This window comes from Electrophorus electricus, chromosome 6 (genome assembly GCF_013358815.1).
Source record: "Electrophorus electricus isolate fEleEle1 chromosome 6, fEleEle1.pri, whole genome shotgun sequence".
Taxonomy (NCBI): Eukaryota; Metazoa; Chordata; class Actinopteri; order Gymnotiformes; family Gymnotidae; genus Electrophorus; species Electrophorus electricus.
Genome location: NC_049540.1, coordinates 29,322,323 through 29,347,033, shown reverse-complemented (window position 1 = coordinate 29,347,033; position 24,711 = coordinate 29,322,323). Strand labels below are relative to the sequence as shown.

Sequence of the window (24,711 nt, the reverse complement as noted above, 5' to 3'; positions counted from 1 at the left end):
GTGTGCATGTGTGTGCGCGCGCATGTGTGTGTGTGCATGCGCGCGCGTGGGTATGTGTGTGTGTGCTGCCACCATGTCCTGTGCTGGCATGCCCAGAATCAGGTCCACGTTGCTGTGCTGGGTTACGTGGCCATGCGGTTGACATTGCGATCTCCGATTTCTTTTGCATGTCCATGGGAGTGTGTGTGGATGTTTTTGTCCGTGTGTGTGTGTGTGTGTGTAGACACACAAATGATTCCTAAGTGTTTTGTCTGTGACAAAACCTGACAAAATCTGACAATATATAGTAATAAGAGAGTATAGGGTGGGGGGAGAGAGAGAGAGAGAGAGAGAGAGAGACAAAGAGAGGCAGAAGTAGAAGGAGAGAGTGGTGCTGCACAGGCTGGAGTCACACACACACACACACACACACACACACACACACACCCCAAAGCCCCCCACACACACACCCCAACCCCCCCCCACCCCCCCAAACCCCCCACACACACTCACTCACCCCCCCCCCCCCCCCCACACACACACACGCACATGGCGCAGGACCTCCTCACCCCTCTAGGTGGTAGTATAGCGCGTAGGTGGTGGGCAGGCCTCCATCATCACCTGGCTCCCACCAGCAGGTGAACGTCTCCTTCTCAGGTGAGCGGCAGCCCGTGAGCCGTGGTCTCCCCGGAGCGCTGACCCCTGGGCCCAATAGGTCAATAGGACACGTTAGCGTGCACGCACACACACACGTGCACGCACTCACTCACGCACGCACACACACGCACACGCACACACACACCCACACACACACACACACCCACATTCACATCTATACTGCAGCAGAGAGGACTGAGAGGTGAAGCTGATTTCACTGCAGCGCTCTGCTCGTGTTTCAGCGTGTGAATTCTCTCATGAGTATCACTGTGGATGTTCCCCACAGCACTGCACTTCTGACAGGTTGTGTCTTTGTGGTGAATGTGGTGAACCATTGTGTTAGGCCTTTGCAGTGCGTGTTCGTGTATCGTTGTGTTAGGCCTTTGCAGTGCGTGTTCGTGTATCGTTGTGTTAGGCCTTTGCAGTGCGTGTTCGTGTATCGTTGTGTTAGGCCTTTGCAGTGCGTGTTCGTGTATCGTTGTGTTAGGCCTTTGCAGTGCGTGTTCGTGTATCGTTGTGTTAGGCCTTTGCAGTGCGTGTTCGTGTATCGTTGTGTTAGGCCTTTGCAGTGCGTGTTCGTGTATCGTTGTGTTAGGCCTTTGCAGTGCGTGTTCGTGTATCGTTGTGTTAGGCCTTTGCAGTGCGTGTTCGTGTATCGTTGTGATAGGCCTGGCTCTGCTTACCTGCTGTGTGTGACACAAAGATGGCGGTCAGGGTGAGACCCGCCAGCATGACGGAGTCAGTCCACATAGTGGCAGAGTTCTGAAGAGAGAGATGAGAGGTGAGTGTGTGGAGAGAGGAGAGGTGAGTGTGTGGAGAGGTGAGTGTGTGGAGAGAGGAGGGGTGAGTGTGTGGAGAGAGGAGGGGTGAGTGTGTGGAGAGAGGAGGGGTGAGTGTGTGGAGAGAGGAGAGGTGAGTGTGTGGAGAGAGGAGGGGTGAGTGTGGAGAGAGGAGAGGTGAGTGTGTGGAGAGAGGAGAGGTGAGTGTGTGGACAGAGGAGGGGTGAGTGTGTGGAGAGATGAGAGGTGAGTATCTGAAGAGAGGAGAGGTGAGTGTGTGAAGAGAGGAGGGGTGAGTGTGTGGAGAGAGGAGGGGTGAGTGTGTGGAGAGAGGGGAGGTGAGTGTGTGAAGAGAGGGGAGGTGAGTGTGTGGAGAGAGGAGAGGTGAGTGTGTGAAGAGAGGAGAGGTGAGTGTGTGGAGAGATGAGAGGTGAGTGTGTGAAGAGAGGAGAGGTGAGTGTGTGAAGAGAGGAGAGGTGAGTGTGTGGACAGAGGAGAGGTGAGTGTGTGAAGAGAGGAGAGGTGAGTGTGTGGACAGAGGAGAGGTGAGTGTGTGAAGAGAGGAGGGGTGAGTGTGTGGAGAGGAGAGGTGAGTGTGTGGAGAGAGGAGAGGTGAGTGTGTGGACAGAGGAGGGGTGAGTGTGTGAAGAGAGGAGAGGTGAGTGTGTGAAGAGAGGAGAGGTGAGTGTGTGGAGAGAGGAGAGGTGAGTGTGTGAAGAGAGGAGAGGTGAGTGTGTGGAGAGAGGAGAGGTGAGTGTGTGGACAGAGGAGGGGTGAGTGTGTGGACAGAGGAGGGGTGAGTGTGTGGAGAGAGGAGAGGTGAGTGTGTGAAGAGAGGAGAGGTGAGTGTGTGAAGAGAGGGGAGGTGAGTGTGTGGAGAGAGGAGAGGTGAGTGTGTGAAGAGAGGAGAGGTGAGTGTGTGGAGAGATGAGAGGTGAGTGTGTGAAGAGAGGAGGGGTGAGTGTGTGGAGAGAGGAGGGGTGAGTGTGTGAAGAGAGGAGGGGTGAGTGTGTGAAGAGAGGTGTGAAGAGAGGAGGGGTGAGTGTGTGAAGAGAGGAGAGGTGAGTGTGTGAAGAGAGGAGAGGTGAGTGTGTGGAGAGAGGAGGGGTGAGTGTGTGGAGAGGAGAGGTGAGTGTGTGGAGAGAGGAGGGGTGAGTGTGTGAAGAGAGGAGAGGTGAGTGTGTGAAGAGAGGAGAGGTGAGTGTGTGGAGAGAGGAGAGGTGAGTGTGTGGAGAGAGGAGAGGTGAGTGTGTGGACAGAGGAGGGGTGAGTGTGTGGAGAGAGGAGGGGTGAGTGTGTGGAGAGAGGAGAGGTGAGTGTGTGAAGAGAGGAGAGGTGAGTGTGTGAAGAGAGGGGAGGTGAGTGTGTGGAGAGAGGAGAGGTGAGTGTGTGAAGAGAGGAGAGGTGAGTGTGTGGAGAGATGAGAGGTGAGTGTGTGGAGAGATGAGAGGTGAGTGTGTGAAGAGAGGAGAGGTGAGTGTGTGGAGAGAGGAGAGGTGAGTGTGTGGACAGAGGAGGGGTGAGTGTGTGGAGAGAGGAGAGGTGAGTGTGTGAAGAGAGGAGAGGTGAGTGTGTGAAGAGAGGAGAGGTGAGTGTGTGGAGAGAGGAGAGGTGAGTGTGTGAAGAGAGGAGAGGTGAGTGTGTGGACAGAGGAGAGGTGAGTGTGGAGAGATGAGAGGTGAGTGTGTGAAGAGAGGAGAGGTGAGTGTGTGGAGAGAGGAGAGGTGAGTGTGTGAAGAGAGGAGAGGTGAGTGTGTGGAGAGATGAGAGGTGAGTGTGTGGACAGAGGAGAGGTGAGTGTGTGGAGAGAGGAGAGGTGAGTGATTCTCTGTTGGACTGCTGAGCTGCTCTGACGTTGTAAGTTCAGTCCTTTAGATGTTTTGTCTCATCATGTGCAATTAAGAGTCATTTTCCCATTATGTAAAAATACAGTACATGCATGCATGTGTAAACACACACACACACACACACACACACACACACACACACACACACACACACACACACACACACACACAGAGGGTTCTGTTGGTGTACTGTGTATTGTGTATTAGTTAACCTGCCTTTCTCATTTTTACAGTACGACAAATGAAGGTGTTGAACACAGATCAGTCAGACGCTAACTGTTAGGATCGCTACTCCAAAAATGATGACAGTATCTAAGTTCTGTTTCCTCTGCGATGTGCGTTACCTAACGTGAAACTTTTGCACAGGGCTGGAAAAACTTCTGTTAGTTTCACTGTTTCACCTACAGTGGTTATGTATTAATATTAATCAATGGGACAAATTGTGATACTGAGTAGTGCCATCGATTCTGACTCTATATCGCATTGTACTGGTGTAGAAAGGAGCGTGACCCAGCAGAGGAAATGGTGATTCACAAGTTGCACACTTACAGTAAAGACAATAAATCTGACTCCACCTCTTTCAGGGTTACGCACTGTAGTCAGTAAATCATTCACCAGCACTGACGCCAGGACCAACCAGCCAAGCGCATTACAGGGACTTAAGTGAGTGGCTTGACCTTTGAACCACAGCAGCTTCGCTTTGAGCCCCGCAATTGGCTCACAGACTTGTATGGGCCTGAGACACTGAGAGGGTTCTAAAATCAGCACCTCCACTCACCCACACCAGACTGATCCACTCACAGGAACCAGCTTCAGGCTTGGAGGGGACGTTAGTGATTTTCAGGGGAAAAAAAATCTAAACAAGAAAACAACAAATGACATTTAACTCTACACAGCAAAGACCGAAAGGTTTTGAACAGACGCACACAGGACTCACACGTCCAGTTGGATCTTGCCACAGGTCTTCTGCTGTCTGTTAAACAAGTAAAGGTTCGTCTTCAACTGTGCCGGGGGAAGCCAGCTGAGTTCCTTTTAAAGGTGCGATCTAAAAGTAGGCCGGTATGAACGCGAGAGGTTTATTTTGCCGTCTTATCGGACTCTTTTCTGTTTGCGGTGAAGTGCGAACTAATTGTTACAGTCTGCAACAATGGCCCTCATCACCCATATCTGAGTCACTGTGGGCCTTTCAGAAGTTGCAGATTTTTAAAAATTACAAACATCATGATTTAGTCCTTTTTCTGAGCTACAGACAATGGAGGTTCAACTACGTGGTTTCCCAACAATGGAGGTTCAACTACGTGGTGTCTGATCTGCTCCTAGTAAACAGATCGTCATGTTGGTCGTTATTTAGTCAAGCAGTCTAGTCCAGCCCTCTGTTTTTGTTGAGGTATACATTAAACATGGAAACTCTAGTCATCCTATGCATTAGGAAGTGTTCTCTGTGGCCTAAAGAACTGTTTAGGGATTTTTTAATGACAATAACTATACAGAGCATGAGGTATACTAGGGTGTGTGTGTGTGTGTGTGTGTGTGTGTGTAAATAGCTAGGCTATACAGCATCAGGTTCGTTTCTCATCCTGAATGAACTCTGTAGGAAAGAGGAAAGATAGAGTGAGAAAGAAAGAATGATAGGGTTATATAGAAAGAGAGGAAGACACCACTGATAAAAAATATTAAAATAAGTCCCAGATGGCATATCTACATTATCAAACTGTGAGAGGGATTACGTCATCATAACTGAGAGGGATTACATCATAAGTGTGAGAGGGACCACACTGATCATCCCATACAAGCATAACACAAATGTCGGGTGCCACCCCACCCCCTCTGTCCGCTATTTTTCCTCCTCACCCACACTACAGCCATCACCTGCTCCTCCGTGCTGTGATTTCAAGCCCACCAATCCTATCCTGTAATTGGTATTGTTGTCCTGCTACATATAGTCACCTTACATCACTTCTAGAGGAGTGACGTAACCTGCTTACCAGAGTAAACCCTGCACTGATGTCACAGAATGTCCCATATTAGCTACTGCTCACCATTCACGTGTAACAATGTACACTTTCAGGACTAAACGGCCAACGAGTCCAGGACTACGTAGGAAGTTCAGGACGACTGACATGAAACAGTATTCTGTCCCGCTGCTTGCTTTGGTCTTCTGAAATGCAACCAATCACTGAAGATCATAATTATTGCTTTCAGTTGAGTCAGCCTGCAGTGTGTCAGACAAACACTGCAAATAATCAGCTTTCTATTGAATTCCAGGATCATAACTGCTGTGGAGTCCTGTAGGCATGAGGGGTCTCCCTGTGAAGGGCACAGGGGCTGAACCCTGAGGCAAGCCCATATCTGACAAAGACTGCAACCATTGAGCCCTCAGTTCCTGATGGATATCAGGATGTTGTGTTGAAAGTTACCAGACCACATTAAACTGGTCATATCAAATCTCCTGACACAAACATAAAACGGACCAAATATTTATTCTTTCCTACATAAATATTTGACATAAATATTTGTGGAGGAACATGCATGCAAATACCATGAATGCAAATAACATGCATGCAAATGAGTACAAATGCAAGACACTGATTGGTTCTGGGAATCACAAGAACCGGCTGCACATGATAGACATTAATCTCAACCATAGTGCCTACAGATGCTACGGTCTCTAGTGGTTGGTTTCTCACTGAGTGTTTATATAATGATGGAGAACTGGCCCAATACAAGCTTACGGAGATCCTTATTAATGGCTCCCAGTGCTTCCCCGCTGTTATTCTGCATGTTCGTCACTGTGGCCCAGTGTTCAGACTGGGTCTTGACCATTAGGGCAGTGGTGTCTCAGTGCTTAAGATACTCGATTTGTGCTCAGAAGGTTGCCAATACTAGTCCCACCATTGCCAGGGTACCACTGTTGGGCCCCTGAACAAGACCCTTAACCCTCAGTTACTCGGCCTGTACTCAGTCATAACTGTAAGTTGCTTTGGAAAAAAGTGACAGGTAAATGTTAATCACAGGTCCCACAACCTTCTCTGAAAGGCAAGGAGCACCAGACTCAAAACATCAGACTTTATTTTCTCAAAAGCTTCTTCCGTGTTTTGAAGAGAAATCTCTGTACTAAGTGGCGCATACAGAGAATGCCCTTCTTTAGGGAGCAGCTTAGATAAGATCATTCTGTAGGTGACTTTCCAGGAACAGGGATTTAACATAAATACATCTGGTGCTCCTACTGAGGAGGTGTTCAGGCTCGTCTGACTGGTTTCTTCATTCCCCCTCGGGGGGGCCGGACACAGAACAAGGTTTTTGGTGTCAATAACAACAAGCTTTGCACTTGACTCGTCCAAACCCTGGAGGTCTAGTCTTTTATTTCAAACTAGTCATTAAAAGTAGGATGTTACACGCAATAGACTGTGGCTGCTTTATATCTGTTTGCAGATCAGAGGAAAGGGGTTTGTGAGGAAACTGTCTGATTCTTTACGGATACAGAGCTGATCTAGGCCTCTAATTATCACACAGGATCAGTTTAATGCAATCCAGTTTTACTTAAACATACATTCTGCACTTCTAGGCACGTGTTGCCAAATGTAACTGTGTGAATGCTTGAGGGAGCTTATAACTAATTCACACCTCGCATGTCACCTGACCCCATCGGTGTGACATCATGCCATTCTAGAAATGGTCCAATAATTCAGTTAGTCTGCTGCAGCAGCAATCGCCCTCCTGCACTGCGACAATGGAGCTGTCTGTCTCTCTGCACACTGAGGCTTTGTGTGGCATTGCTTAATAATGCAGCAGGCGCAGGCCCTCGCCTGACCAGGGCTTTGGCACAGCTGACTGACGCCCAGCCGATCAACTTTCAGCACCATCACCTAGCGCTGCAACGCTACACCCTACCTCACACCTCAGATGCACAACCACAGCAAGTTGTGTTGGCTACACTCTTTAGGAAAGGTGAGCAGGTAGCAGCGAGTGCTGGTCCTGCGACCTGCCCCTGTGGGAGACCTGCCCCAGTGTGAGACCTGTCCCTGTTTGAGACCTGCTCGAGTGCTGGCCCCAAGACCTGCCCTTGTGTGAGACTCGCCCGTGTGAGACCTGCCCCAGTGTGAGACCTGCCCCTGTTTGAGACCTGCTCGAGTACTGTCCCCAAGACCTGCCCCTTTGCTGGTCCAGAGACCTGCCCCTGTAATGGCCGCAAGACCTGCCCCTGTGTGAGACCTGCCCCTGTGTGAGACCTGCCCCTGTGTGAGACCTGCCCCTGTGTTGGCCCAGAGACCTTTTAATTATTGGACAGATATAGTGGCTTGAAGGGATAACAGCAGAAGGAAGGCATGTTAGAACACTCAATTAATCTACTATCTTCGATCACTTTAACACCCACTTTCCCCACAATATACAGTAAGATGTATAAGGCCAAAAATAGGAGGAATGGCTGGTTATGCCGGCAGACACAAGTGTGTTAATGATGGGAAGGCTGCCCAATAGTTCAAAACACGAAATATGTTCAAGACATTTTCATGGGCAATTTAAGTTACATATCCAGACATCCATATTTCAAATATTGTGTATTAATTCAAAGAATACTGATTGATGGTTCAAAACATTATTTTCTGCTATAGTAACGACTCAGACATGGGTTTTTCTTTCTAAATTCTTTCTGTCGTCAGTTAATTCTCACCGTATCAGACATTAGCAACAAGTCACTACATTTCATCATTGTAAGAGAATACACTGTAAACAAGACTAATAGGTGTTCATAGTGACACAAATGTCACTGTAAAGCATTCAGCTGATGTCTCCTCATTTCCTTACACTAACCTCTCATCCATCTGTTCTAATCAGACAAGACTGGTGCACTTAAGACATTTCAAATTAGGAAAATGATATGATTAGACGGTGAGCTGGGAAACAAATCATAAATCCTTAATCCATAATTTCCCCATGACTTTAGCTGCTTAAGGTGTGTATTATCAGTCTACATCAGCCTAGTTTTACACCACCCGCCCTTACAGGGGCACCTGTTGGTCTGCAGTTTGATAACAGGTAACAAAGTGCAACACTGTAACCTCCTTATACTGCCCATAGTCCCTAGTGCAACACTGTGGTCATTATAGACCTCTCCATGTCCCTAGTGCAACACTGTGGTCATTATAGACCTCTCCATGTCCCTAGTGCAACACTGTGGTCATTATAGACCTCTCCATGTCCCTAGTGCAACACTGTGGTCATTATAGACCTCTTCATGTCCCTAGTGCAACACTGTGGTCATTATAGACTTCTCCATGTCCCCAGTGCAACACTGTTGCTGTTACAGACCTTTCCTTGTCTCTACTGCAACCATGTTGAAATTATAGACCTCTCCTTGTTCCTAGTGTAACCCTGTTTTGATTATAGACCTCCCCTTGTTCCTAGGGCATCCCTGTTGCCATTATAGACCTCTTCTTGTCTCGGGTGCAACCCTGTTTCTATTATAGACCTATCCATGTCCCTGGCACAACCCTGTTGCCTTTATAGATCTCTCCATCTCTCCCCAGTGCAACACTGTTCACATTATAGACTTCTCCATGTCCCTAGTGCAACACTGTTGCTGTTACAGACCTTTCCTTGTCTCTAGTGCAACCCTGTTTGCCATTATAGACCTCTCCTTGTTCCTAGTGCAACCCTGTTGCCATTATAGACCTCTCCATGTCCCTGGTGCAAGCCTGTTGCCATTATAGACCTCCCTTTGTTCCTAGTGCAACACTATTGACATTATAGACCTCTCCATTTCCCTAGTGCAATCTTTTTTTCCATTATAGACCTCACTGTCTTAAATTCACCAAGATGACACTTGCTTGGTTGTTGGCACGATGTTACTTGGCTAGTTACACAAATGACATCTTCTCATTAGAAGGGCAGGGTTACTGCTAATCATCTCTCTACAAGCGCTTGGATCTGATCTGCCTGAAGAATAAGACATATGGCCTTCAACATGTACACTTGTCAACTTCCCCAAAACAGATTTAAAATCATGTCTCTGGAGTTTCTTACCAAATGTTCATATAGCCCAGGGAAGACCATCACTTCATGATGATTGCTTTCCCTGAGGTCTTCTAAAGTTTGGTAAACTGTTTTTCTCAAGCTCATTTAAAGGTTTTATATACAAGAACAGACATGTTTTAAACTGACACTTTTATTTCACTTTATTCCTTATCATTTATCATGGTAATATTGTAGGTTTTAGAAAATAATTAAACACATACAGTACCAGTCAATTTATATGCGCCTGTAATTTATAAGTGTAGACTGGATTGAGGTGGTAGTGTAGACTGGACTGAGGTGGTAGTGTAGACTGAAGACATTACGTTATTGTCAAGCTCATCCTTAAAGAGCAGTAAAACATCAAATAATTCACAGTTTTGGCAAACTTCTAAAAACACAGTCAACGTGAACACATGGTTCCTGTTGTGCATGCATGTATGTAGCAGAGAGCGTCACCATGCCAACACAGTTATTTTATAGGAACTTTCCAAGAAGGTTCATTAACTGAGTTAACTTTCACCTTTGTGCATTTACAGGTTGTCTCCCAATCAGATCCAAGGTTGGAAACTGGCTGAAACCAGTTGAGACCAATGAAAACAGCCTGTTAAGATAGCAACAGTTTTTACTGTTTCATCCAACAAAGGACCAGTCTAAAATATTCCCCAGACATACTGTAAAACATATGTTATGATGGTCTTGATGCAACACATTTTTGGAAGTCCTTGTCTTGTTAAAGGAAATGTGTTTAACGTTGGCTGAGAGCACACAGGCACCTAACTCTCATCTCGCAGAGCTACAGTAGCTGTTCACACACTGGTGACTGACACAAATGTTTCCTGACCACGAAAAGTGCTTAAAGTCTTTGCTTAAAGACAGTGTGTTTATTAACAAATGATCTAACATATAAAATATATACTGCTATTCCATTGTAATGTAAACACAGCCTACCAAATCCGATTGGGAAAAATCCACAAACTGTGGCACCAGGGTCCTGACAGACGGGCAGAATGCCCTCCTTCTCTACCCTTCCTGCACTTGAACCCAGTCAGCACTTCTGGGCTCTGGGAACAGTACACTCAAGGAGGCGAGCCCACCATGCCAAACTGACCATCACAGTCAAAGGACATCACGCTAGTCTATATGACGCACCTTTTTCAAAAAATTGAGTCTCATCCAGAATATGCTGTCTATTTTCTGTATATTCTTCAATACTGTTCTGTATTTGGATTACATGAAGATATGCATTTAGGACAAGTATTTATGATAATACCATATGTTTCTTTGACTGTATCCCTTACATTAAAAATCCAAAAATACCTTTAAAATACAGTAACTAATTCAATTTTTAAAAAGACGAACAGACATTTCTCCACCTAAGATATAATACTTTGTCATACCTTTTGGAGAAAATGAACTTTATGACAAGTCAAATGATACCTATGGCAAGTCAAAATAATACCTAATGGCTATGTTCCACGATTAAATCCAATCAAAGAACACGTGTTGGCTGTTGGCGAAGCGAAATGGGATCAGACCGAAAAGGTCCTAGGTAGTTAAGAAACTTTACACACACACACATACATACACACACACACACACACACACACACACACACACACACACACACTCTCTCTCTCTCACTCACACACACACACACACACACTCACACACACACTCAAACACACACACACTCTCTCTATCTCTCACTCTCTCTCTCTCTCTCTCTCTCTCTCTCTCTCTCACTCACACACACACACACACACATACAGAGTGAACTTCATGTCAAATGGGCCATTCTGTTTTAGTCATAAATTAAGGACAGGGTTTAGATTTGTTTCCTATTTTAGTATTTTGCGAACAGAGGAAGCCAGTAATAAGACATAAATAAGTCCACGTAAATAGGACTCGAGAAGGCTCCAGTTGCTGGCGCACGCGGGATTTCGCCCGTCTAAAGCCCATTACATAATACCAAACTATATCAGCACTTTCCACGCGCTTTTATCACCAGACAGTAAGACCTCTCCCTGGTGGAGGTTTTTTTTGGACCATCCTATGTGTGTTATCCTAACCCCAAACCAGCCCCATCTCCACCCCACCGCACTTATTCCGAAACAAAAGCGAGTGCGCGCTCTTTAGACGTGCGAGCCTCCGTGCAGTGTAATGCGACTCATGAGTAATGAGGATTTGTAGACACCTCTGTAATCATACACCTGATTTTTTTATCGATTAGTTGTTATTCGTTTGTTAACTGAAGTAATTAATGTAAACGCTGACTCTACATTTCCTGCTGTTATATATTTACAGTATTATTCATGTCTCTATATTGGCTAAAGGACAAAACACAATATGGAAAAATGAAAAACTGTCATTTTCGGCAAGCGGGTCTCAGTTGCCCTAAATAACAATAAATAACAATCGGTGAGCAAATGTTTCATGATTTCTGTTTTTTAAATCACTCTACTAACGTTTTCCCATGTTTGCAGGATATTGTCCTTCCCGACCCTTAAGAGCAAGAAGTGGCCAGGCGCTGTTGTCATTCCTCGCGCGCGGTGCAGTAGCCCGGGCTGCACGCTGCTGCACGAGCCTTACCTCTCCGTCATGCAGCGCCGGACCGTTAATCTCCACGCAGGAAGCCAAGTGGACCGCGCGCCCAGGGAAGCTACATCGAGACCGTAAATACTTTAACTGCCGGTGGCGCTGTGCTGCTCAGAACTGGACCTGCAACGCTGGAGGGCGCGTTGCTCCTGCAAGCGCGCAGGGAAGTCAAACACTAAACACACTCTGGCTGGCATCTCCCGTCTAACCGGTCAGTGGGCGGGGCGGTGTCGCCTCGACGAGCCTTTGAGCCCGCCCCCTCCTGTAGTCCCCGCCCCCTTCCCCATGCAATTACATGCGTACTCACAGAAAGACTAGATGCATCGTGGGTAGTGGATCGCGATGTTTAATTCGTTGAAGTTGTTTCAACAGCTCCATGCAATGATAAGACATCAATTAATTGAATTGATTTAGTCAAGTATATACATCAGAAGCCAGTTTTTGCGCACGCTCCCGGCGCACACGCATACATACACGTGCGTGTGTCCAGCCTAGCGATTTCTCGTTTGAATCTATGTGCAAATTTCAACGCATGCCTTACTACATCATTGTTATGGCTATTTTTGTGGTGTTTGACCTCACTAGGCGATAAAGGTTTCAGAGTTAAATAACAATCATTAAAGAAATCAGAAGGAAAGAAAGACAGCTGTTTCCCATCATCACCATCCTGGAGCGAAACCATGTTCCACTTCTAAGAACAAAATGTGTCATTGTTATGTAGTCTACAACATTCAGAGAAAAAATACCGGGTCGACAAACACAGCAAGAAAAATATGACATAGCTATTGAGTTATCGTTCTGAAATCATTGATCAATGTGAATGTTAGTGCAGTATGTATTTGTGTATGTTGTTCATAATTCAGAGGTTTGCCTCTTGTCTGTACTTTGGAGGATGTCGCCATGATTCCCCCCCCCCCCCCCCCCCATTTCTGGTTGGTTTTCTGTTATCACCCTGAACTCCTTTCCCACTAGTTCTTTGCATTACATTACCACTGTTACAGTGTAACTATATAATTGGTTACAATACTGAGTAATAATATGTAACAATCCGGCCTTTCATGTGACTCTCATGCATGTGTGTTATACTCTGACTCCCATACATGTATCTGTTCTACTCTGACTCCCATACATGTATCTGTTCTACTCTGACTCCCATACATGTATCTGTTCTACTCTGACTCTCATACATGTATCTGTTCTACTCTGACTCTCATGCATGTGTCTGTTATATTTACCTGATAAATTATAACTAGCCATATGCGTCATGCCTTCAGCGTCATTCTTGCTACAATGCCCCACCCATCTAATAACCACATTTCCCACCCTTGCTCCTCTCACTGCCCCCCTGCCCAACATAACTGCCCCTTCAATCTCTGCTTTATCAATCCCTTGTTTTGTGTGAAGTCTCTCACGTGTTACACTGTTTGTCTGAACCTTGTCTGTTTGGTCCAACTTCCTTTTTCTGTCTGTCAGTGAGTTCCTGCCTGAGCGCCACATCTTCAGCCCCCGTCCATGGTCAGATGCGGGGAAAGAGGACGTCTGAGAACATCCCCAATGAGGTCTCATTAGACCCTCCATGTCTCCAGCCTCTGTGTCCTGCTGTCCTGAGACAGATTGAGAAGCTCTCCAACGTAATGAAGGCAGCAACTATTTGGTAGTCAGCTGGTCTGGATTCCACAGGGGGTGATATATATGCTGCCCTGTCTTGGGAATAAAGTTAAAAAAAAAACAAAATTGTCGTATAAGTCATCAGTTAAGATTAAACAAACGTGATACAGAAGTGTAGAATGACACCTTGGCTGGTTGGAGACATCTGATGGTTTTCAGTACATCCATGTTTTTGAGTAAATGGTCTCACATCTTGTAGTCTGTAGTGGAGACTAGTTCTAGTCCCAGCCTTAGACTAGTCCTAGACTAAATAAGACAGACACTCAGCCCAATTTCCCAGCCAATAACCAGTGGCAACATGCAAGTGCATCTTTGCCGCTGTTCATAACGAGCATGGAGAATACACCTCCCACGAGGCCAGTGTGACAGGCTAATCATTTATAACTGCTTCTGTAATGACCTAAACTGCCTGTGCTTACTATTTAAACACATTAGTTTGCTCTGTTCAAACAAGGCACAGCCTGGCGAGGTAACGCCTGCTTTGTGGAGCTCTCTGCTGTTTTGTTTACTGCCTCCATCACTGCTCAGGTGGTTATAAATCCAGGGATCTCTAGGAGACGGGAGCACTTCCTCTCTGAACTAAATTCATGCTGCTCTATGAAGGACAATCACAGTCTCTATGATTCAAATGTCACATGGTCCGATGTGCAAGAGGAATCTCCTCCCCCTCATGCCCCCCCACCCTATTTCTGAAGAAAGTGTTGATTTTTAAACATGATGTCATTCGTGCTCTTATAAATCACGTCATATCACCAGCATGTCGTGTTGCTAGCACCACGCAGATTATTGTGTTCTTTCTCAGAACCAGCTAGAAAAAACCCTGTGATCTGGATTTTACGATTGGTCTGGAATTACTCTTCCTCATTTTGGAGTGGGATTGGCCAGATATCGCTTTACGTTTATTGCTTGTGACAGAGCTCTAGACATAAACTTGCCACGTCCATTATCCACGATACACCCATCTTCTCTGTGACGCTACTAGTTAGTAAGAATATCTGTGGGACAAATATCGTAGGACATGAAGTGATTGCTGATTGAATTTCTTACCACTTTGGGTACACCTTATACACATGAGTCCCATCAGGCACAAAGGACCACAGACAGCCTAAGGTGCATCAAGACGTGTGATGAGGATCTGGCATGGCGCCAGTGGTCACACGAAGGGGCGGGGCCAAACGGCAGTCTGAGAAACCAGCACAGGGAGCACAAAGGTACAAAAGTGCAGCCAAAAAAAGCTCAACTGCACCAGTGAGCCAGGAAGCCATACACACACCCAGCATACATCACCTGGCAGAAACAAGCCTTCCCAACAAGGGCGCAGGCGAGAAGAATTCAACAGGGAAGCTTTAAGGATCGACAGGGAGCGCTGAAACAGGCGGGCCTGATGATAGCTTCAGTAGCGTGGCTTGTAGATGTGACAAAGCAATTGGCAAATATTTTTAAAAAGTAATTATCATTCATCCGGTAATCACACGGTTAATCATGTATTTATTGTTATTATTATTATTACATTTTTTTCCAGCCATCCGCCAATGATCACTCACATTCACTCACAATCTCCTGATTATTAGTTCTTCCCTTCATCTGTTTCACTTTTCCATTTTCTTATTTAATTCCCACAAGTGCTTCACATTCGAGCTTGCTAGTCGCCTGCCAAGCCTGATCAACAAACACCCTTTTTTCTGCATTCTTATACTCTGTGATTTTTAGAAAAAACTTCTTTCTTAAAATTCCCTTTTACCTGTTCCCTTTTTGATGGCTCGCATCTTGCTCTGTGCTCATTAAAATGTCACGTGCCCTTTTCCAAGTAATTTGTTGCTCATTTTGTCACAGTAGGCCAGTCCCATACTGGGAGGGACACGCCCATTCCAGACAGGGACCGTACCACTTACCTGTGTTTTAATGGGAGACACCTGATCCTTCATTATATGTCTCCCTATATATATTCCCACAGGTGCTAAGGGAAAACATGGCGCATTAATGGCCATAACCATGAGTGCCCATTGGTGCGACACCACTCATATCCAAGAGATTGAGTGTGACTTCTTTTTATGTTTGCTTTCATTGCCATGGAAAATAAAGAGCATATCAGCTCGACATCGCCTCTCACTTCCTCTGTGTCGGCAACGTCACAGAATGCGCAGCCACCAGGAAGCAAAGCGAACAGCCCAGACTGGGCTCACCTGTTGGCTATCCAGATGGCGATGCTGGAGCAGCAGAAGCAGGAAATCTGGGAGCTCTGCTCGATGGTACAGACTCTAGGTCAGTACATTAACCTCCTGGCCGTGAGCCCCCAACGAGGAGCCCCCCCCCACTTGATTGCCACTCTCAAGGCGTATGGTGGAGATCTGGTCTGGAAACGTGAGGGATTCACTGTGCAATGCAAACTCTTTTTTGGTTACCAGCCATGACTATCGGATCACGCCAAGGTTTCATTCGTGTCAAGGCTCACGGGTAAGGCACGCGTCTGGGTAGCAGCTTTAGCTACAAATGAGTCACCGTTAATGAACAATTACGCCGGCTTCGTTCGAAAACTGTGAGCAGTCTTCAACCATTCCCGACAGGGGAGGCTCTGCGGGCAAGCGCTGTTGTGCCCAAGGCAAGGACTCAGACCTGCCGCTGATTATGCCATGGAGTTCCGTACGCTGGCTGCGGGAACGCATTGGAATAAACCCGCAGATAGATGTGTTCCTGGGAGGCTTAAGGGCAGAGCTGCGTGCAAACAGGAGGTTGCCACGTTGAATGAGGTAGTGCACCTTGCCATAACCTACGACCTCCTCCTGCAGGAGTAACGCCGTTATCTCCACCGGGATCCACCACAATGGGAGGGAACCGTAACAGCCGGGCAGAGGAGCCTCAGAAGAGCCCCTGCAGCTGGACGCAGAAGGGGTACGACCCAGGACGGGAGAACACAAGAAAGGCAGCAATGTGGTGAGTTGCTCACCGACTCGCTCAATGTTCAAACTGCCAGTCGAAGTGTCACACAAGGGCTGTTTGATTTCCGCCTCTGCTCTAGTTGACTCGGGGGCTGCGGGGGAATGTTATGGACTGGGGTTTTGCGAAGAGGCTGGGGATGAAGGCCATCGCCCTCCCGTCCTCGCTAAGCCTTCAGACCCTGGATGGGGGCCCGGTAGGCCATGGCAACATCACCCATGTAACTCTGTCCTCCTCATCACAGAAGGGGGACACACAGAAAGCATTGCTTTTTTTCCCTCCTTACCTCCCTCTCTCACCTGCTCACATTAGGGCTGCCATGGCTGCATGCTCACAATCCGCAAGTGATGTGGACTGAGAACCGCATCCTGCAGTGGGAACCATCATGCAACCGAAGGTGCTTCCAAGGATGTGCTGCTCAAGGCTACCTCGATAGAGAGCCCCGGAGCAGAAAAGCAGGTCTCCATTCCCCAGGAGTATGAAGACTTGGTGCAGGTCTTTAGTCCCACGAAGGCCACTCAGCTTCCGCCCCATCGGGACTGGGACTGTGCCATTACTCTGCAACCCTGGTGCAGAATCTATGCCCTCTCACAAGAGGAAGAGCGGGCGATAGATCAAAACATCACAGAGGCACTGGAGCAAGGGTACATCCACCCCTCTACCTCCCCAGCATCAGCCAGGGTCTTCTTTGTTAAGAAGAAGGACAGGAGTCTGAGACCATGCGTGCACTACTGGGGGCTCAGAAAGCTACTGATTCCATACCTGTATCCCCTTCCCCTGGTCCCAGCAGCACTTGAACAGCTGAGGGGAGCCAGGTACTTCACCAAGTTGGACCTGCAGAATGCCTACAATCTAATCCAGGTTAGAGAAGGGGACGAGTGGAAGACAGCCTTCGGCACATACAAAGGCCATTACGAGTATCTGGTCTTACCGTACGGTCTGGCCACAGCTTTGTCGATATTCCAGGCCTACATTAATGAGGTTCTCAGGGAGTTCTTGAGAAGATCCATCGTCACTTATGTTGACGACATCTTGATCTATTCCTCCTCCTGGAACCAACATGTGTGCGATATGCGGGCTCTGGACCTTACTGCAGAACCAGTAATACTGCAAGGCTGAGAAGTGAGTTCCACCAGAAGAGTGAGCATATACGCATGCAACCAGGCAAGGTAGAGGCAGTAATGGCTTGGCCGAGGCTAATCACACATAAGGCGCTACAGCGTTTTCTAGGTTTCGCGAACTTCTATCGTAGATTCATCAAATCCTTTAGTTCGCTGGTGAAGCCTCTCACAGATCAACTCTGGGGACCGGCTAGTTGGATCAGATGGACTAATGAGGTGGAGAAAGCCTTTGAGGAGCTCAAGAATGCTTTCTTCACAGCGCCAGTGTTACAACAACCAGACCCAGACAGACCATTTGTGGTGGAGGTAGATGCTTCTGACATATGGGTAGGCACCATACTGTCACAACACACGGGAGAGAGAGGAGGTCTGAGACCCATTGCGTACTTCTCCCGGCATTGGGACCCGTGAACTACTAGCGATGAAACTCACTTTCGAGGAATGGAGGCATTGGCTCGAGGGAGCAAGGCACCCCTTCAGTGTTCACCGACCACAAAAACCTGGTGTGTCTCCTGACCACCAAAAGGCTGAATGCTCAATAAGCCCAGTGGTTGATCTTTTTCTCCAGGTTCAGGTTCCGTGTCACCTACCGGCCTGGGGAAAAAAAATGCCAGAGTGGACGTGTTCTCCTGGCAATGCAACTAAGAGGCGTGACCAACAAGTTCCCTCATGCTTTCTGGCATCTCTAGAATGGGATTTAGACCAACAAATGGAGACAGCCAACCCACATCCGCAGTGTCCACCCAATCGCCTCTGTGCCGCCTAAGCATCGGGGCTCGCTCATTACGTGGGCACATACTTCGGTGGGAATGGGACACTCGGGCGCTACTCGTACAGCACAGCTGATAGGGTGCGCTATTGGTGGCCTGTGATGAACAAGGTCGTGGTGAGGTACGTGGCTTCTTGCGTGGACTGCGCCCACAACAAAATACCACGTGTTCCACCCACAGGTAAGATACTCCCTCTAGGTAAGTTCCTCCGGCTATACAGCCAACAACACCCCGAGACATAGAGCACGTACATCCCATGGGCGGAGTACGCCACACTGGAACTGGTCTAACTCCTTTTGAGTGCGTCGTAGGGTACCAACCGCCACTCTACCCCTGGAACACCCCTGCTTCAGACCAGCTGGCTGTGGAAAAGAGGGGTAAAGAGAGCAAAAAGATCTGGGAGGAGACATCAGCGACTATGTAAGGCGATCATAGCTTACAAGAGGAAAGAAGATCGGAGACGGGGGGAAACCTGGAAAAAGGTGTGGGTCGCAACCAGGAACGGCCGTGCTGGCACTACTGGCAAGCTGGCCGCAAGGTATGAAGGCCCGTACACCATCATGGACAAGATTAACAAGGTGACCTACAAGATTTGCCTGACGCGGAGCAGTAGGACATCCTGAAGCCCGTGAGGGAGGGCCCCCTCACTGTGGAGGTGACCCACCTCTGGAGGTGGAAGGGTCTCCATCTTACAAAGTGGGAACCATGCTAGATTCCTGGAGGAGAGGGAAGGCCTGGGAGGGGAATGGCCTGGAAGAGCGTAGTTGGGTCCTGGCCTCCCAGATTTTGCCCCCCGACCTCGCCGCCTCCTTCCATAGGCTGTACCCGCTTAAGCTTGCCCCGTGTTCCAGGAGACTGGCGGGGTCTTCGGGGTGGGGGGGGGGGTTCTGTCACGGTAGGCCGGTCCCATCCCAGGAGGGACACGCCCATTCCAGATAGGGACTGTACCACTTACCTGCCCCGCTCTCAGTCACCTGTTTTTTAATGGAACACACCTGATCCTCATTATGTCTCCCTATATATATTCCTACAGGTGCTAAGGGAAAACACGGCGCATTTACGGCTATAACCACAAGTGCCCATCGGTGCAACGCTACTCATATTCAATTTTTGTTTGCTTTCATTGCCATGGAAAATAAAGAGCATATCAGCTCGACGTCGCCTCTCACTTCCTCTGTGCTGCCAACGTCACACATTTCAATTCCTGCTCTGATAAGAACATTGACTGTTTCTGGCCAATCAGATCCGTTAGATATTTTTGACTGAGGCCAGCAGATTTATACTATACACGTTCAGGACACAGGATGGGTACAGAGCAGGTGCAGGAATACAGGATGGGTACAGACAGGATTAAAGATTCTCTCTGTGATTCCCTGACTTCTCCAGGACAGAGAACCAACAGACTGTGATGTGTAGAGCTGTTTCTAGAAACAAGAAAACCTTTCTTTACATTTTTACTTTTTCTGGGTATGCTCATAAATTAGAAAGTAATCTGCATGCTATTCATCTATTTTCAGAGATCAAATTTCTATTGTGAACCCACACTAACAAGTAGTGAGGTCTCAATTAAAACTCAAGGGACACTCAGTAGTCGCTCCCAAATTGTGGAGTGATCTACCCACTAACATGAAGGCTGCTTCTCCCACTGCACACTTTAAATCTGGTCCCAGATTTTTTGATTGGGTTATGAGTGTAGCTGATTTAAGAATTTGTGTCTAATAGTGAATTGTTGATTTGTATTTTTTGTTATGTTGTGTTTAGTTTTTGGTGTGGCATTTTTGGTTTGTAATTGTCAGTTTTGGTTGTTTATGTGCTTTAAAAATAGGCTTGATATCTATCAGAAAGCTATTTTAAAAAATCTCCCATACTAGTAGGAATGGATCCCAAGACCTGTGCCTCTGAATAGCAACAGAGATGCACCTTAAATAGAAGAGAAATACTTAGACAGTGATAGAAAGATAAAGTTACATGTCAGAGAGAGAGAGAGGCAGACACTGATTCTGTGTACTGGACTGGTGAGGAAGGTTGGGGTTGTGGTCACTCAGGGGCCATGTGGCTGCCAGGGTTTAAGGGTAAAAATCCTCGTCATAAGCACTAACTTCCTGCCTTCTCCATACCAGCTCCTCCACACACATTACCGTTACCAGGCAAGATCAGGCCTGCAAGTGGAGAGTCCTCTAATAATGTCTTCACACCTGTTCACACCTGTGACTTCACACAATGACTTCACACCTGTGACTTCACACAATGACTTCACACCTGTTCACACCTGTGATTTCACATAATGTCTTCACACCTGTTCACACCTGTTCACACCTGTGACTTCACACCTGTTCACACCTGTGACTTCATACAATGTCTTTACACCTGTTCACACCTGTGACTTCACACAATGACTTCACACCTGTTCACACCTGTGACTTCACACAATGTCTTCACACCTGTTCACACCTGTGACTTCACACAATGTCTTTACACATGTTCACAGCTGTGACTTCACACAATGACTTCACACTTGTTCACACCTGTGACTTCACACAATGACTTCACACAATGACTTCACACCTGGTTTGTTTCTTAAGAGATGTTTATCGTCTCTTTGTGATCATGCATCTCTCCTCAGAACAGACAACAGGTGCTTTTTTCCTAATTGTCTCATGCTGTGAAATTGGCAGATGAAACAGTTCAACAGCTGGAACAATGAGGCATGCTTGAAATAACGTACATTCCACAGATGCGGTACGGAGCCTTCTACGTGAACGCAACGGGAACCTGAAGCCCCAACACAGAACTTCAGGTCAAGGGTCAAATCCAACTGGTCAGTACTGCATGGTCAGCGTAAACATTCCACTTTTCTACTTGTTCACTTGTTGTCCACCTGTGCAGCTATTGTTCATCTGTCCACCTGTTGTTCACCTGTCCACCTGCCTAACTGTCCACATGTTGTTCACCTGTTCACCTATCCACCTGTCTATCTGTCCACCTGTCCACATGTCTAGCTGTCCACCTATTGCACATGTCCCCCTGTCTATCTGCCCACCTGTCTAGCTGTCCACCTGTTCCCAGGGGTGCTTCAACAGGTGGAGTAGGTGGGACTGCTTTCTGAGTGTGCCAGGAGCAACACCACCTTTATTCTAGTCTATTATTTCCTTCATTGATGATGAAGAGGTTATTGTATCATTGTGTGCATATGAAAATGAATGCATCATGACCACTCTATTTTTGTTTTACCTTTCTGGATATTTCCCTCTCCATGTGTGTAGGCTACGTGAGTGCTGTGAGACGTGACCCCTAGCGCACACAAAGCGAAGCCAGCTGTGAAAAGATGCAGTTTCAGAACCAGACCAGCCTCAGAGGAAAACCCTGCTACTACCCAGAGTTCACTGGTTTGATTCCTGACTCATCTGCAGAGAGATCAAGGATTTGCAGCTGACATGCCAAAAATAACGATAGAATACAGGGAGTTGATCCTTTGTGTGAATATCTAATGTGTCTTTAGTGAAAATGAAATCTAATTTACCCATTTACACCTAATGATCTTGTTTACACCACTGCTCTCTGGCCCCAGCAGGGGTCTGACTCAGTTTGAAAAGGCATTAATATTTCAGCAGCGTTTCTTATGCATGACAGACACGGGGCACAGGGTGGAGGAGCACAGCTCATTAAGAGGAAGAACTCAAAGACCCTGAATGGCTAAATGATGAACAACATGTTTGTAGTGTGGCTCGCATTTCTTTTAGAAGAGTCTGCGTGACCTCAATACCTCCGTCTGTCATGTTAAATGAGGAGAAGAGAATGAAAAAGAAAGAGAGGCAGAAATGGACAGAAAAAGACTTTGGTGAGTTACTCTGGACAAGCGTGTCTGCCGAATTGTGTAAACAATAAATGCAAAATGCTCAATAAAGAGATTTTCAAGGCAAAAGAATAAATGAATGAAAAAGATTGTGAGAGAGAGAGAGAGAGAGAGAGAGAGAGAGAGAGAGAGAGAGAGAGAGAGAGAGAGAGGGATGAGGCAAGTACTCTTAGAAAGGAATCTCCACCATTTCACTGTGGGAGTTTACTTCTACATTATGAACATGAGGAACACAGGGGTTATACATTTGTCAAGCAATAATAATAATAATAATGATTGATGATGATGATGATGATGATAATCATCATCATCGTCACCATTATTATTATTATTATTATTATTATTATTATTATTATTATTATAACCAAAGCAGCCAGATCATATGTTTTTTTTTGTCCAAACTGTGTAATGTTTGTGTAGTGCCTCTTTGGTCAGCGCAGACCACTAGTTACTCAAACTAGTTACTCAAACTAGTTACTCAAAGCAGTTTGACACCATACAATGACACGTGCGCACACACACACACACACACACACAGTTATATACTCATTTGTCTAAGGATTATAAGACACTCAGTGAAGAACTTCTTTCATACATTCAACCTTCTCGTAACGGTTCCAGAGAAATGTATCTTCTCTCATCATTTATATCATCCATGCTCTCTCTCTCCCTCTCCCTCCCTCCCTCTCTCTCTCTATCTTTCTCTCCCTCTCCCTCCCTTTCTCTATTTTTCTCTCCCTCTCTCTCCCTCCCTCTCTCTATCTTTCTCTGCCTCTCTCTCCTTCCCTCTCTATCTTTCTCTCCCTCTTTCTCCCTATCTTTCTCTCCCTCCCTCTCTCTATCTTTCTCTCCCTCTCTCCCTCCCTCTCTCTATCTTTCTCTCCCTCTCCCTCCCTCTCTCTATCTTTCTCTCCCTCTCCCTCTCCCTCCCTCTCTCTATCTTTCTCTCCCTCTCTCTCCCTCCCTCTCTCTAACTTTCTCTCTCTGTCCCTCTCATCAACTCTACAGTTGTGTTGAGTAGTTAGTGGGCCCAGGTGGTGTAAACCCTACAGCTCCAGCATGGCCTTAAGAATCACGCGTCAATCACGCAACCTCCTCCCCTTCTGATCCAACCCAGTTGATGAGAATCTACAAAACTGATTTTAAATCAGCATATAATAGTAACACTTTCTAAATTCACTTAATGACGCATTTAGGGCTCTGATTGCAGAGCTGAACAGGGAACTGTGTAATGTAGATAATAAAATGCTTTATTACTATTATTAACCACACTTGTTTTCATTCTGAAGCATCTGTCACTGATGGCCTGTCTATTGTATCATGAATCTAACCCCTGACCTGTCCATAGTATCATCAATCTTTCCTTGGAGTTAAGCACCATGCAAATATTTTTTACATATTTTTGTATGGTTTGACAGTAATATTTATTATTCCTCTTTCGATAAAACCCGTTGTTTTGACAGCGGTATTGCCCCATTTATCAGTAAAACGATTGTCTGTTTGTCCTGGATTATCTTTTGGCCTAAAGCATTTATTTTAACGCTACATAACTCTTCCGTTTTATTATTAAAATTTAAATTAAAAAATTTAAATTAAATTAAAAATTAAAATTTAGATTTTAAAAAATGCCAAACTATAATATATTTGTATAATGTAGTGTAATGGCTATTTTGACTTTGAATAAATGAATAACTAAATGGGCGAACATATGTTTGCTATATCTGAGGGCTTTCACCGACAGCCACGTGGGAAGTGCACAGCCTTCTCAGTGTCCAGTGACGTTCAGTGTTCATTCATGGACATCTAGTGGTCAGACACTGAACTGCCAGAAACTGATACGGTCTGTACAACGTCAGTGCTTCATTTGGCAATTCAATAACCTATAAATAAATAATCGAAATATTGCTGATTACGGAGTATAAAACTTGTGTTTGGACTTTTTGGGACTACAGTCGCAATATATCTTCAGTGCAGGAGAATTGGAGCATTCAGTTAGTAACAGCAAAACACTTTTTTTGGCCGTTAAATGTTTATTTATCCTTGATATCTTTAATAAATATGACAGTTTATGGGGAATATAGCGCTGCCTGTGCTGGATAATAATTCAGTCACGAATGTATGACTGTATATGATTGTGAGTATGGGGGTCATGGGGGAGGGGAACTCCACATTCAAACTGTCTGTTTATCACCCAAATAAAACACGACTGTTTGGTTTTCATGTTGAGTATCAAGTACCCCAAGCTGCAGTCCTGCGTAGACCAGGCTGGGGGAGTACTGCATGTGGAACAGTAGGGGGCGCTGCACTATCACAGTAGGACTCGATCATGCTCCGTCAGCGCTGAGACAGGTGTAAAAGTGTCACACCCCGCCGCGGATCCGATTGGCTGGTCTGTCCAGCCAAACGGCGCCGTGATTGGTTTCGTCAGTTGTCAATCACCGTCCGGAGAGGAAGCGCCGGGGGACAATTGTTTGCCAGAGTCAGAGGGGACTC

The 24,711-nt window shown here is 46.4% G+C and overlaps 1 protein-coding gene across 5 annotated transcripts in view; it reads right to left on the bottom strand.

Annotated features, from left to right (window-relative positions):
* The window catches only part of prlra (prolactin receptor a), a 27,376-nt gene extending 15,336 nt beyond the window's left edge, over positions 1–12,040 (bottom strand). For 3 of the 5 annotated variants that reach the window (XR_004776228.1, XM_035527597.1, XM_035527600.1), the window contains exons 1-3: positions 11,867–12,040; positions 1,320–1,398; positions 549–681 (exon numbers count right to left, since the gene is read on the bottom strand). Coding sequence is in view for 4 of the 5 variants with exons in the window: in XM_035527597.1 (XP_035383490.1) it covers positions 549–681; positions 1,320–1,386 (200 nt within the window). In the remaining variant the exon portion in view is untranslated. Of the gene's footprint in view, positions 1–548; positions 682–1,319; positions 1,399–4,040; positions 4,108–11,742; positions 11,754–11,866 lie in introns of those variants that run through there. The other 2 variants (XM_035527598.1, XM_035527599.1) reach the window with 2 other exon arrangements.
* Between the last annotated feature and the right edge of the window lie 12,671 nt (positions 12,041–24,711).